This window comes from Helianthus annuus, chromosome 2 (genome assembly GCF_002127325.2).
Source record: "Helianthus annuus cultivar XRQ/B chromosome 2, HanXRQr2.0-SUNRISE, whole genome shotgun sequence".
NCBI lineage: Eukaryota > Viridiplantae > Streptophyta > Magnoliopsida > Asterales > Asteraceae > Helianthus > Helianthus annuus.
The window spans coordinates 174633922-174650139 of NC_035434.2; the positions used below are offsets into that span (position 1 = coordinate 174633922).

Genomic DNA, 16218 nt, shown 5'->3' on the forward strand with positions numbered 1-16218 from the left:
ACATACTTCTTTTCCAAATAAGTTTTTGCTTCTTACCACTGGTTACAACCCAAGCAAAGATAATGCATTTTCAACTTACATATTATAACCCATAGCAATAATCAATAAATATATAATGAAAAGTCAAACGATGATTCAAGTAAGCTATTGCTTAAACAAAGCCGTAGTTGACATCCACGTTATGTTCAATTAAATAAGTTTCTTCAACAATAAGAAAATATGTCCACAACAGAAGCAATCAAAACATATAAAAAGACAAGTTTAATTCTAACTACAAAATTTCCTTTTAAAGAAAGGGGTCTTCTTCTTCTTCTTCAACACTCTTAAGGGCTTTCTTGGCAATTTTGTACTTCCCTGCAAATTGTTTTTCATTCCCCAAAACATACCTTTCGATGAAAAACTTAATCCCGGTTCTAAGGGTTTCATACTGTCCGGACCCACCCCCTGCTATACGTTTGAATATATTCCAGACAACATTATCGGCATACTCAAAAACAGCCTCAAAAAACATCTTAAAATGCATAATTTTTCTGCAAGTGAGTTTTGTGGTGTCGTGTAGATCTGCTTTTTTCAAAACTGCAAGTGAAAGTGTAAAACTGGACACCACTTCTGCTTTAAACTTTGCCAGGTGCATTGATCTCATTAGCTGCATCGATTCTAATTCCGTGTACTGGTCCCATATACAATACTGAACAATAATACACTCGTGTTATTAAAAACTGTATCAATATTTTTGTAACATTATCCAACACGTCCAATGAAATACCTGTAATGTGAACTTGTGATTCTTGTCATGATTGCATAACTTTGAAGCCAGAACACAATAATATTTGTTGAATACTTTTTCCTGCAGACAGCACTCCACAAGGACCCGCATCATCTCTCTATCCTGCAATATCATGACAAACAATCAATCATACCCAGTAAAATCCCACAAATAGCAAAGCTATTGGTAGGGTCTGGGGAGGGTGGGATGTAGGCACACCTTACCTCTACCCCTAGGGATAGAGAGGCTTCTTCCAGTGAGACCACCCTCGGCTCCAAAACACCCAGAAAAGAAATAAAATAGAACATGAGGTGTATGAGTGTGTGTATGAAGCTACCAATATAACATGAGTGGTGAAAGAGTGCATGGTAAACAAGACAAATATAACACAAACAACCTATACAAATAGATACATATCTACGACCATACACTATACCTAGAAACACAATTGTACCCTCTCCTAGAAATCCTTAACCTTAATTCTATGTCTCCACGAGCTCCTATCATGGACCATATATAATAAGAAAGATATTATTTATTTTTAAGGTTCAAAATTAATAAATTACTCGTATTGTTTGACTTTTAATTTTTGAAGTTCATGTTCCAAGTTTTAACTGTCATATTTTGACCGGCAGTTAACTGTCTTAAAACAGCCCTCGATGAAACCTAAGCATGAAACCTCGTAAGACCATTTTATTTAAAATCAGATTTGTGATGAAAGTATGTAGTGTTAGAATAATATTCGATGCACTATATACACTTATATGGAAGTTAAAAAAGTTTTTGGACAGAAGTCATCCGGTCAGCCTAACCACCACTTGCTTCGCTGCGCACTGAAAACTAGATATATACAGTATCTTGACCATAGTCTGTTGACTGTTACTCATCCAACCCGTCCATTTTTGTTACATTAAACAAAAAGAGTAATTTCATTTTTTATGCCCACCTTTTTTCTAATGCAAAAGTTTAACCATTTTGCGATTAGATAAGAATAGAATAGATACCTGCTTCCCTTGCAAATCCAACCGCAACAATTTCTCAAACGCATCAATATAATCCTCCCCACTCATAATTATACAAAATATCGCCCTTCTTGCATCTGTATTCATTCTCTGTCCGGCAGCAAGTTGAAGCATTTTTTGAGCTTCTGAGCTCTCTTTATCCATCTTTTTTGCATAATTTTCAATCGTACTACCATTTGTAGTAGATGACATCATCTCTCCAGATAACCACCATTGACCTTTTTTCTCAGGGTCAAGAAGCTTGCTCCATTTCAATCCTCGAACTAAAATACTTTCTACCCTCAACTGTCAGGAAAAAAAAAAAAACAGAAGTAATATAAAGATTTCTTTATTGTTTTATAAGTGTTATATGTTATAACGATGTATAAAAAAATAGCATATATTATAATGACCTTTTGAAGCCACTTCTTGATGCGAGTATGTTGTAAGGATTCCTCTTTAGCTTTCTTTTTGTTGTTCTTGATGTCAAATATGGTTTCAAGCATGAACTCCATCTGCCACCCACGAAGCGAACAAAGTTACAAGAGAAGCAAAAACTATCGGAAAAGGTAATGATGATTTAGTGACATGCGTATCTTTTATTTCTCATATATATATATATATTAATCAATGAAATGCATACTCTTTTACTTGTAGTGTTTCCCTGGCTATCTCCAGACATAGTCTTGAGTTCTGTCACCTTGTTCTGGATGCTAACAATAAAGTTTTTCATGGTGGTCGGGTCGTCACTCCTCAATCTCATCCCAGAACCTAATGAATGCATATAGCAACTACTTATAATAAATCAACATACTGGTAAATTTCAACAATTCAGTTAATAGTAGTACGTTCATGATTAAGAAAAACTAGATGCGTAAATTTCAACCCATTCAATGTCTTAAGCAAGGGTTATGTTTCATCTCTTAAGCATGCTAACTTCAAAAACATATTTTTCATGTCAACCCGTAAGTTGGCTCATTACCCACACACATGATGTGCCTATTTTCCATCTCCAACAGAAACATGTAGAACAATCAAGTATTACGAATCTTACAATTTAGAACTGTCAAGATAGTAGAAACATCAACCTCAGTCAACCGTGAGCTCAGCATCATCATGAAATCATATATTAAATCACTGAAATGGTATTATAAATTGAGAAAACAACAAACTATTATATAAAGTGCATTTATCTCTAGTGTGAAATCTCAGAAGAAAGTGAATAACCTTGAGCAAACTCCAAATATATACAAATAAGAGAGAAGGAGAGTCAAATTCCGCAAGGAAAGATTGTCTTCCTTCTGATACTCATCCTAATATAAACATAGGAAAACTATTAAAATCATATTCTTTATGAAGAAGATAGCTTCAAAATTCATTTTTTTAAACAACGAAATCATTCAACAAACCTCAAAACACTTTGCAAGTGAAGCAAGCAGCTTTGCACCAAAGTCAATCCCAACCAAGCAAGCCAACCCAGAAACTAAAGCTGCAAAAACAGCAGCATATCTGCAAGGGTACAAATGTAATCTTGTCAAAGGAATACCAAACAGAAGAATGAATAACATTTATAAGGTATAATAATAGCTGGACTCAACTGTTCGTTGCCACGAGGTCCGCTTGAGCATGATGTCAGAATTTCTTCACTGATAATTTGAGCACCAACACTGCGGCTAATAGACTGTATGTAAAAGAGTTCCAGAAAAATGTAACTACTTACTACTGGTTTAGACCTCAACATCTCACATGGGAACATACTAACTATATGGTAAATAAGAAAGAAATTGACAACCTTACGTTATAATAGAAAAACAGTACAGATATAAAGCTTATTAACTTATTGCATCATAACACGACATCGCTCATTTCATAATACATACAATTAGGCAAATTAGCATTACTTTCATATTAGAAAACCTACTCCTCAAGATATAATAAGACAATAAAATTCTCTTCTTTAGTATTTACCCTTCTATAATGAATAGAGATTATAATATGGTTCACTACATGGAAAATTCTGAAAACTGAGTTCAGGATAAAAGAAATATATGAGATTGGAAAACTTACCTGGAAAATTGAAGACATCTCCCCTGTAATTCCTTCCACATTTGATTCACCCAACCTATTTAAAAGGCCTGGAACCAATCAAGATTTATAAGCGAAATTGTCACTTTTCAATGTATCATCAGGAATACAATGTGAGACCAATATCAATAAAAATCCCCTAGTTTTGCATACCGCGTACACGTTTTCGAATTTGTGAATATTCTTCCGATTCATTTCTGGACATAGATCTTAGCTGAGGTGGCACATACTTTGCATGTTTTTCCATAACCAAAGCTTGAGCATCATTATTTTCATATTCAGTTGCAAGTTCAGTTTCAAGTTCTTCAACCAAATCATCGCTTTTAATCTCAGCATCCTTCTTTGAACTCTTCTTATTCCTTGAAATGTTTCTTATAGAAGCTTCTTCCATGTCTTCGGTCTCCAAAGACTCAAATCCTTCAAATAACATGTTGAGTCCATCTTCATCTCCCCCTAATTTCCTATTTTTCACTTTGAGTTTTTTTGCAAGTTTTCTTTCCAATGCAAGATCCTCCTTTGCACAAGTGACACCATTGTTTTCCAGTTCCATATATTTTTCAAATTTTGCTTTCTTTTTCCTCGTCGGTTCCAAAGACGTATTTAGTTGGTCATCGTTTCTTGATGATACTGTCCTCTTATGTTTCTTATGTGAAGAACTACTGTTTCTAGAAGCTTCTCCCCCTTCTGTATCAGCAGAAATACCATTATTCTGAGTTTCCATACACTCTTCAAATTCAGGTTTTGATGGTTTATTTAAATCTCCACTAATCGATTCCTTCTCTTCTGCGGTTAGAGTATTTTTCTGCATATTTTCTGCCTTCTGATTGCTCATTGTCTTTTTTAATTTCTGAAATTGTTATAAATCAAGAACAAAAATCATGTCGGAACAAAACACAAGTCATATTTCACGTCCTAATCAAAATGAATCAGTGAAAAACTTAAGGTTCATGCAGAAATTTTCATACATGATGTTGAACCCACGTGTCAAACTTTTTCTTCTTTTTTTGCAATCGAGTTTCTTTCCGTCTCTCTCTGCGAGTTTTATCTTCGGAATCGTTACCTGCAAGTCACAGAATAGAAGTATTATCCATACTAACCAATATATGATAAACAACACAAATGAAAAAAAAAAAAAAAAAAAAAACCTTACCCATTTATAACTTGCAGAATTTATTTCACTGGTGTCTTCTTTTTTTGGTGTTGAGACTTTTCACAGCCAAATGCTAGAACTTTCAAGTCGGTCACCGAGGAACCAAATGAACAGATATATTATGATACCTACTTCAGTTGCAACAAAAAGCAAAACCAACTAAGACTAATATATATACATGGAAATAGGCAAGTCAATGGATGGATATGGATTGGATCATGATCCGAACCATTAATGATCCAACTTAAATGGATCATGATCCGATCTATGATCCAACCTAATGGATCGTGATCCGATCCATATCCAAGTAATTTTAAATGGATGGATCACTATCCGGATCGACCCATATAAAAAATATAATAAAAAACCTCTAAAAAAATCACAAAAAATAAAAAAAAATCACAAAAAATAAAAAAAATATAAAAATTCAAAAAAAAAATCTGCAAAAATAAAAAAAATCTAAAAATTTTAAAAAATCAAAAAATTTCTAAAAAATAAAAAAAAATCTAAAAAACCAAAAGAATTAAAAAAAATCCAAAAAAATATAAAAATAAAAAATTTTAAAATAAAAAATTCTTAAAAATAAAAAAAATCAAAATAAAATTCTAAAAAATAAAAAAACTAAAAAATAAAAGAAAATCTATAAATTCTATAGCCATGAATGAGATTCTATATGTAAAGTTCCTATATATGCAATTGTATATCATACATTCATACTACAAACCATCAACTCCATAACAAAAATGTAACTAAACAAAAATAAAAAGTAGACGAAATATTTAAAGAAGTCAACACAATGTTTACTTATTTGTAATGTAAACAATAAAGCACATCCTTTCTATTCTATCCAGCCATCAGTGTGCTAAAAAATACTAATCAAAATATGCTACTGCAGTACTGCTCACTCATCCTTTAAAACATTAACAATAAACAAAGACACCACAAACATCAACACATTGTTACTTATTTGTAATGTAAACAATAAAGCACATCCTTTCTATTCTATCCAGCCATCAGTGTGCTAAAAAATACTAATCAAAATATGCTACTGCAGTACTACTCACTCATCCTTTAAAACTCACTCATCCTTTCAAAATGCAGCCCTTAATAATAATGACTAGTAATCACACTTCAAACTTGTCAAGTAGCTAAGCTTGAGCCTTATTTTAGTATGTTCACCCTGTCAAATGTAAATTATATGCTGATATATGAACTGGAATTGGTTTTGAACTCAAAATGAAATCAGTTTGGTGAAAGCGGTTCCGGTTTTAAACTGAACCGCTGATTTGATATCGGTTTGGGACCCCCCCCCTCCTGCTGAAACTGGTTAAAAGCGAACCGAATCAATCCTTTTTCGATTTGAAACTGGTTTCAAAACCAGCCAGTTTGGGTAAAAGCTGGTTTGGGCCAATAACCAATTTTGTGCATCTCTTCTATCAAGTGTAAACCCATCGCTTTAGATTGTTATCATCAGGTATGTTATATGTATATCAACATCATTTCCCTTACACTAAACGCTACTACTTGTTACTTCAAAACGAGCACTGTATGTGTTAAAAGCAATTGCACACCATTCGTCTTTTTTATTTACATGGTTGACGAATTGCCTCTAAAGATGCAACAAAGCAACATTTTTTTTCCACAAAGGGCATGTATATTGGGATCCCATGTATATTTTAAGTTTCTACTGTATACCCTGATAGGTTTAGATCTTTGAGCCAATATTTTTTGCTGGAAACCCCCTAGAACATGGGTTGCATATGGCATATTTTATCACATGATAGTATAATAAGTAAACAACTTTAAACTAACACCAATACAAACAAAACCTGTTAGATTTTAATTAGATAGCTCAAAAATGTGAAGTATATGATTGATCCAAACATACAGATCACCACAATCAACATCAACATAATCAAATACAAATCTAAGTTCCCTCTCTATCAAATTACATCAACATCTATAGCCAATTTAATCAAATCACAAACAGATATATGCAAAAAGACTTACACTTTCTAACACAAGCAGCAGGATACCCACACGCAGAGCACCGGCTCTTCTGCAAATGTCACGTAGCAGGATACGACACATAAGTAAGAATTTTTTTGAATCGGTGTGAGAAATTGAGAGGACTTACGGTGGTGGTTGTTGCGAGCGGTCGTGGTGGTTGCGAACGGCGGTGGTGGCTGCAATTGGGGTCTCCGACTCTCCGGTGAAACGACGATTGCGGTGGAATGGAGGTCGACGGATGTGGGACGGTTGTAGTGGACTGGAGGTCGACGGAGGTGGGACAGAGATGAAGTGGGAGATCGACGATTTGCTGCAGTGGACCGGAGGATCTACCGTGAAACCCTAGATGCGATTTCGAAAGAGCGTCATTTATTTCTCCTTTTTTTTAATTAGCACTGGATCGATCCATATAATTAACTAGCTAAGTTTCGAAAGAGTGTTAAAAAAAATCTATATCTATAAAAATATTTTTTTTTGTATGATTCTATATAGACGTGTCGAGGCAGAGATGTAACATATGTTTGAGTAACAAAAATCAACTTTGATCATAGCTTGAAGACATTTGGGTAGCGAAATATATTCATATGTCACATATTTTTAAAATATATTTCAAGATAAAACAGTATGAAAATGATTTGCTCGTCAGACAGATAAAACCAACAACATTATATATGTAACCCCAAAAAAGACAATAGTAAATAAAATTCAATTTAAAAGGTATAAACTAAATCACGCAATAAATTTTCATTACATAATCCAAATGTATGATTTCAAATGTGTTTATAGACCTGTAAGCTTTACGGGTTATGGGTTGTGTTAAAAAAAATCTATAGCAATAAAGTTATTTTTTTGTATTATTTATAAGCTGATAAATCTTCATTAGACACATTTTTTTGACAAAACTTACAAAGAAAAAATAAAAGAATTAGAATTACTTAGGGTATGGTTTTGTCCAATAAATTATCTTATTTAACAGTGTTGATGGGCACATGAAACGATATAATGACGTAAGTATTTAATACAATAATTAACTCTATAACATGAAAGTGTGACTCGGTCCAACCTAAACAACACATTTAAACGTACCGCATAATCAAGAAAATTTCAATACTCCGTAACATGTACGACTCTATGTTTTTATATAAACATAGCAGAGCATTTTTAAGTTGTCACCCGCGAACTTCGCGGGTATTTACTTTATATCAATCGAACTATGTCAGAAACGTGTTTTATAATTGTTTTGAATTGAAAGTTGTAGTCATTAGGGTTGCGAACAAACTTGTTTTATAATTGTTTTGAATTGAAAGTTATAGTCATTAGGGTTGCGAGTAGGGTCAGGAAACTTTGGGCAAGAACCGGAGGCAGAAACTTGCCTCACTGAATGACTCACGACACAAAAAAAAAAAAAAAAAAAAACTTTTATTTATTATAATAGATTATTAGAACTTTATCAATGTTGTGTCTGTTCTTTATTATAACACTTAACATGTACCACAAACTAAAAAAAACTATCATGAATTCTCCAAGGCTTTAACACCACTACCATCACCAACCTTTGAAACACACAAACACGATATATTTTGATATGCACAATCACATTGGATTTCAATATTTGCTTACGAATAACATAAAATATCAACTCCTAATCTCCTATAAAAGAGCTAGCAAACACAATTTCTTAGGAGAGATTGGAAGGAAAAGAATCGGATAACATGCAAATTTTATGTTTGTTGTTTAAAAGGCATGTGATAGCAAAGATTGCGGTTGTATTTATAGGCAATGTAATGGTTTGAAATGAACATATATGCTTTTCAGATTATTCGAATACATGAATAATTAATGTATATTATTTACTTCGTAAACTTGTTAAAATAATTAAATTATAAAAAAGTTAGAAATATAAAGGTCGAGAGTAGATTGGCTATTTTATATCTAAAATGCAAGACAATTTATAGCATACACCAAACCATATAGAGGTCGAGGGTAGTAAACACCAAGAAAAAAACAATTTGTATCATAAAAGAGACATAAGATTGGGCTATGTTAACCTAGGTATCGATGTGGTTCCTAAGAAAAGAGGCGAGTGACTAACAACAAATATTATAGTCGGGTGGTTCTTGACCATTCACGTATGTTTTAGTCTTTTAAGTGGAGTCGAGCACATAATGATGTGGACGACAAAGTTATGCAAAAATGGTATTGCCCAAGTCCGAATATCCTTTAATTGCTAAAAATTGTGGTATTTCCAACTGTCCAACATATAAAATAGAGACACTATATGGTCAAATATATTTGAAATCACTACAATGGATTTATATAGTATACTTGAGTTATGGATAGAATTTAGAAAATTGACATCAAAACGATGTAGTTCAACCCTCAACTACTCTAAGTCATTTTGACTTGTTTATTACCAAATCATAAATGCCTCAGCAAGTTGCTAAGGGAACAATACAACCAAACAAAAAACACAGTCCCAACCAAAGGAAAACAAAAGGAACATAAAGTGGCAGTACCACATCAGACAAGCCAAGTTTGGTCCAGATTTTCCAGCAGGTAAGCAGGAGTATCGCGTAAACCATCCACTTTTTCCATTCCACGTCCAACGACAAGCAATAAGATAACATATACAATACCGAGGTAAACGTCGACGGGACCTACACTTTAACCCAAACACAGATGAACCACCAAACCGAGGGATGTTAAATGGGTCGTGTTTGCGGGTTAACGGGTTCAACCCGACCCGATCTGAAATAAAAAATTATAGATAAATGAGTACATGAAAATCACAAATATTAAAGTAAATTACATTATTTAACATTGTTGATGTAAACTTTGAAATAAAAAAAAAGAGTAAAATGCACGGATAGTCCCTGTGGTTTTATGAAATTTCACCTTTAGTCCCCAACTTTTCATAATTACACTCTTAGTCCCTGTGGTTTGACAAGTTGTTATTCGGATAGTCCCTTAAGCAGATGAAGGCTACTCGGATAGTCCCTGTGGTTTGACAAGTTGTTACTCGGATAGTCCCTGTGGTTTGACAAGTTGTTAGTCGGATAGTCCTTGTCATTTCACACCCACTTAAGCAGAAAAACTAACCTCCATTCGCTTTGGGGACTATCCGAGTAACAACTTGTCAAACCACAGGGACTAAGAGTGTAATTTTGAAAAGTTGGGGACTAAAGGTGAAATTTCACCAAACCACAGGGACTATCCGTGTATTTTACTCTAAAAAAACGATCCATTACTTACGTAAATATTAAATTACATTGAACTGAAAATAGAATACGAAAAAATCACAATAAGATTTATTTATATACCACATTTCACATTTGTTGTTTCATAGTAGGGCTAACAAACTGGAAATGCACATCACAAGAAACCAAAAAGGCCTACTTTGATATGCTATACTCACCCACTTTGACACTAAAGTAAGCTTTTTATCCTCCTTTTTGCCCTATTCATTAAACGAAACATGTAATAAGATATAACGTTAAGTTAAAAATATATACCAAAATCAATTCTGTTTAATCAATTAAAATGGAATAACGAACACTGCTAAACGGGTCGTGTTCGCGGGTTGGCAGGTTCAACACGATCCGAACCCAAAAATTTTACACGAACCCAAACCCGACCCGAACCTGAAAATCGTATCATACATATGAACCCGAACACGACCCGAAGTTTTGTGGGTTGACCCGAACACGACCCCCGTTCAACCGGAATTTTTTTATTTTTATTTTCTGAAATTAATATATTTAAACTAAAATTTGTTTAAAAAACACAAATGTATATAACACAACAATGTTTAAATTATAAAATCTTATGTTAATTTCTCTTTTTATATTATAATTACGGCATAAAATACACACTCTATTTAATTTATGACATAAAATATATTGTAAAAATATATAATATAATAAAAATGTGTTAAGCAGGTCAGCCCGACCGGGTTGACCCTAACCCAACACATTAACCTAATCGGGTTTGCGAGTTTAACCTAAAATTGACCCGAACCCATTTAGACTAAACCCGAACCCGCGAATTTCGTGTTAGGTTCATGTCGTGTTTTCGATTCATGTCATAAATTCACAACCCTACGAACTCCCTTAAATTATCATCAAAATGTCTTCATTTTGCTTAATTAGCAACACAAGATATAGATTTTCCCACTTTAAACTTGCTTAAATTTCAGCTCTAACTAATTCTGAACTCAATTCAACAACAAATTTATAACAAAATCCTAACCACAATCTAAATATATTAAACCGCTCTACGATTTCAAAACCCTAAAAAACGACATAACACCTAAAATTAATTACCTTACTAAGAATATTTTATGGATTATTAAACACTTTAGACAACCCCCTGCCCGACCCATGTTGTAACCCATTTGAGATATAGGAGAGTTGGCTAACCACTATAAATACATGTTCCATGCTTTCTCCCTGAGCCTCGTGTTGTGAAACTTCGGTCTCAAAACGTTGCAACAAATCTCTCTCCTGTAACCATCTTCAACACTAATGACATTGTGATAACTGGGTTAACTCTGTATCACCAAAGCTAACAATTTTGGAAAAAAAGGCTAAATTTACCTAATATAAACGCTGACCAAGCGACGATCTAAAAGATAACGGACCACCGACAACTGGCAATCAAAATCAAGGAAAACGCCTACTTTATTACATGAGTTACCTTAGTGATTGCGCTCCTCCACTTTATTACATGAGTCCTTGTAATCTGTTACGAATCAAAAGTATAACTTTTAGAGTAATCATCAGTAGGGCGTTCTTTCCTTTTCTGTATATAGGTTTAGACAATTAAATGACCCGTCCATCCTAAAAAAATCAAATGAAGTTAAAAAAATAAAAATGACTCACCTCATAAAGAGAAGAGCTTATCCCACACTATGCCAGTGAGCAAGAGCATAAACGACGTCACCATCAACAAGGAGAATCCCGCTTGAGCTCGTTGTGCTAGTGCGGCCACACTTATTAGATTAATGTCAGACTGTATCATTTAGGTGATCATAACCAAATAACTGTTGTTGAACAGAAATTGATGTGGACAATAACGTATTAATAAATAACGATGACAACATTTTTCGATCCGAACCAAATTTACACTTTTTAAGAATGGTATATTTTGACCTGAACACAGTTTGACACAAACCAAATTGATACTTCTTTGAAATAACTCGTTTTGACCAGAACCCAGTTTCACCCGAACCAAATTGACACTTACTTTTTATAAAAGACTCATTCTAACCAGAATTTGTGTGACACGAACCAAATTTATACTTTTTAAAATGGACCATTATGAGTTGAACCAAGTCGAGACCTTTTAAATGACCTGTTTTGACCCAAACCAAACCAAATTAGTACTTTTTTAAAACGAATGGTTTTGACATGAACCAAATGGTTACTTTTTTTTAAGACGGACTGTTTTTACCTAACCCAGTTTGACACTTTGACCTGACAGCTGACGCCATTTGAACCTCGGCCTACTTTGACCTGAACCCGTGTCGACCCACCCACTCACTTGTCAGGTTTCGATAAATGGTTGGAAACACCATGGTTGCAGCAATTTTGTAAACATATATAAAAAACTAATATGCAAAAAAAAAAAAAACTGCTAGTAAATTGTCTTCCATTGTAGTGCACGTTTGAAATATATAGAAGGTTGTAAATCCTTCATCATTCTACGAGCTGACTTTAAAACTTACCATGTTTCGAATTCAACTACTTTTTAGTTATACCCATTTATCGGGCCGATAACAATGATATATGACCCGTATTAACCTGAGTACCACATGAACGTACCTACTGAAGATGAAATATTTCCTATACAAATGAAATGAATCCACTTTGTGAGACCGTCATATTCCTTCAAATACAATCATAGATAAAAATTTAGAGAAATGAAATGGAATAATTACGAATTGATAGGATCTCAATAATAGATTTATAACAAACATACTTTAACATGGTACCAAGAACAATCACTTTTAAAGTCTTTGGCATCCTTCGGCATCTTCAAAGGAATGGGTATACCTACAAAAACTTATAACATGTCAATTTCAGCCTATTTATATGTTGAGTACCACACATATGCAATGGCGTAGCTTAAGAGGGGCCGGGAGGGGCGCCCGACCCCCTGAACTTTTCGCTCAGTACTGTTATATATGTAGTTTTCGTATAGAAATTTTTTGGGTATATACGTTTTCGACCCCCAGGTTCTATAGAAACTTTTGGATATATACGTTTTCGACCCCCCCGTTTTCATGGTCAAGCTTCGCCACTGCACATATGGACAGACACGTTAAAAGTTGACTGTAGTGCAGTTCTATGTGTAGAGAGATCTGAAGCTCTAATGTTTCTTGGCTGAACCGTTAAAACAAAAGAAAGTAGGTTTGACTACTCACCAAAACAGATGTTTTGACTCAAAATTAAAACAAAGTAAGTTTGATTATTTGACTCAACAAAAATAAGGTTTGACTCACGAAAATGGGTCTATTTTTACAGTCTATGTTAAAAAGTAAAATGGTTCAGAATGTTTTTCAGATTTAACCAAAATGGGTTTAGTTTGTAACATGTACACAGATTTTGTACACCTCTATTGGTAGGGTATCTTTATGTATTACAACTTTTCCGTTGTTATGTTTCTCTGCATTTCCCTTTTGTAAGCAAACAGGTAGGAGGTTTTCCATTTCAAGCAATAAAATTCAAAAAAAATTCCACAACCTTGTTTACTTTATTCTCCATTTATGTGACTCTGATTACCAACAAATATAACATAACAAAAGTAATTTAACTAAATTTAAACCAAAAACACAAAAGTTAAATAGCTTGGTTTGGTTAAAGTCGTTTGGAAAAGAAGTAAATATGAAGAATATCTTCACTCGATCGAAGAACTTGAATAATTTCTTATACACATGAATTATGTTTTGATTAAAGCTCACAAATATGAAACTCTATAATGAACCTGTTTACCGATTAAAAGTTCAATATGATGCATACAATGCTGATTGTATTCAAATTACTCAAATCAAACTGTAAAACTAAAGCAATTACGTCATAAAAACGCATATTGAACAGAATTACCTGACCAAACAACCTCCAGTTGCATCCAAACATGGTAGACCAGCACCCAATCCTTCCAAAACCACCACGCAAGCTACTATCATCGTCAATCATCACTTGTCCAGCGGTCAGAGGTCATCTCCACCGTCGGTAGTCACCAATACCGCTTCCATTCATCTAAAAAACTAACATCCACCATGGTTAAACTTTAGATCTGACCAAAACTACCAACTATAAATTGGAATGAATATTACAGATACCCAATCTTACCTCGTCGTGGATTTGCACCCGGTGTCTTCCATTGTCATGGTCGAAGTCAAGAACCACCACCGCAAGTCACCACAGTCGCCGATTTGTGGTTCCCATACACTATTTTTGCTGTATGTTTTCAAATATTAACAAACTCCAAGTATAAAATCAATTATTAACAAACCCATTCTGAACAATTATTAACAAACCCCAAGTAAAATAAAAAACTATACATGTAGCAGACGTTGGCCTCGGATTAGAGCTTCATTCGAGCCATTGATGAACTTCTAAAGGCATTTGGATCTGGACACCTTCATATACACAAACTCTAGTTAAAAATACCTAATTTCTTTTATTAATTTGTTTCCTAAATAAAAGAAAAAAAACATGTATACTCTCTTCAGATTGAAGAACAAAAATGTTAAAATATCATATACATACTAGATCTACATACAAAATCAGAAACAAAAGTGATATTTTTAGCTTACATACCTGTTAACGCATTTAGATTTGAGTAGATAAACTATACTACAAAAAAAGACCAAAGCAGGTTAGTGGTGGTGAAAAATTGAATGGAACAATGAAATATGGTTGAAGGAGTAAGAAACCATAATTTTGCAGAAGATTGAAATCCCTATTTGCACCATTGCACATCCACCGTCGTTTGTTGAAGCCAGCCAACCCAACAACCGTGTTCACCGTCTACAGTTTACCGGCGGTGGATGAAACACACACCAGAGCAGTATCGCCGTGATGGCGCCGACGCCACAGAACCACTGTGAATCCACCACACTAGAGCAGACGTTGGAGAGAGAGAACGAAATTTTCATTTGGATCTGGATTTGAGGGAGAGAGAGAGAGAGAACGAAAATGAAAAAAAGGCATTTGAAATTTGAAATGATTCATTTGGATCTGGATTTGAGGGAGAGAGAGAACGAAAATGAAAGAAGGCATTTGAAATTTGAAAAGAAAGTTAGGGTTTTTGGACATATCTTTTGACTTGCATGTAGAGAGAGAATGGAGATTCAAATGTTTTTTCTGCCCTTCATTAATTATTCCTTGACCTAACCTTCTGGGGTAGCCCAGTTGGCCAGCCTCACCCAGCCTCTTCTTGAGGTCACCGGTTCGATTCCCGGCAATGCCCTTATGGGGTGTTGGGGCTCTTCACTGTGGGTAATCACCGCCAGGCAGCTATAGGGCTAAGCTAGCTTGCGGAGTTGCAATACTCCGGCGGATGGGAGGTCCGTGCAACTACCCCCCCCCCCTAATTATTCCTTGACCTCTTCTTACCAGCTTAAAAAAACGCAGCAAAATGACACGTGGAGTAGGAGAAGCCAGGATATGCCATGTAGGAGAGATAGAGAAGGGATGGCTTGTGGTGTTGACACCTCAGCCATTCCCACTTGATTTATTATAATAGAGAGAAGAGAGATTGGATAAATGGATCGATTCATTGGATTAACTAATTGATTGTTGGATATTTTTTATAATCCAATAATAAGTGATTTAAATGGATTGGATTGGGTATCAATATCCAATCCATTGACATGCCTACATAATAAAAAAATCGGAAACTAAAACGATCCATTACTTGTTTTTGAAAAGGCTTTAGAAGACAATTCTTTGACCTGCAGATACTATATATAATCAGTCTCCTTTAGTTTGACATTTCTACATACAAAGCTTGTCACTGTGTTTTCAAGTGTTGTATATTTTCAAAGCTTATGTTAATGATATGGCCATGGCTCACTTTCATAGATCACAGGGTTGGGAGGGTTGGGCATCAATCAGAAGCACTGATTAATTTCTCACGTCTAATACAGAACAACCGATACACATACGCTTAGATTCGTATGCAATTCTATAAACTGTAAT

At 34.4% G+C, this 16218-nt stretch overlaps 1 protein-coding gene across 4 annotated transcripts; it reads right to left on the minus strand.

Annotated features, from left to right (window-relative positions):
• Window positions 1–118: 118 nt before the first annotated feature.
• LOC110927319 (nucleolar MIF4G domain-containing protein 1) lies at window positions 119–7414 on the minus strand. 4 transcript variants are annotated; one of them, XM_022170984.2, is made up of 15 exons: window positions 7140–7414; window positions 7013–7061; window positions 5003–5130; window positions 4818–4912; window positions 4006–4699; window positions 3835–3902; window positions 3366–3448; window positions 3177–3276; window positions 2995–3080; window positions 2822–2904; window positions 2411–2538; window positions 2181–2282; window positions 1771–2073; window positions 767–889; window positions 119–688 (listed from the first exon to the last, which is right to left on the minus strand). In XM_022170984.2, the coding sequence occupies exons 3-15, from the start codon at window positions 5004–5006 to the stop codon at window positions 287–289; spliced, it is 2271 nt and encodes a 756-aa protein (XP_022026676.1). In that variant the 5' UTR covers window positions 5007–5130; window positions 7013–7061; window positions 7140–7414; the 3' UTR covers window positions 119–286. The 4 variants fall into 4 exon arrangements, with proteins under 4 accessions (XP_022026676.1, XP_022026675.1, XP_022026677.1 ...); XM_022170983.2 differs by having other exon boundaries at window positions 5003–5133; window positions 7140–7413; XM_022170985.2 differs by lacking the exon at window positions 7013–7061.
• Between the last annotated feature and the right edge of the window lie 8804 nt (window positions 7415–16218).

Coding starts and splice junctions, on each gene's coding strand:
- LOC110927319 (XM_022170985.2), bottom strand. Junction 2,539..2,821: donor TATCTTGACAGTTCTAAATT/GTAAGATTCGTA, acceptor TGCATTCATTAG/GTTCTGGGATGAGATTGAGG. Junction 2,074..2,180: donor TCAAGAAGTGGCTTCAAAAG/GTCATTATAATA, acceptor TTTTCCTGACAG/TTGAGGGTAGAAAGTATTTT.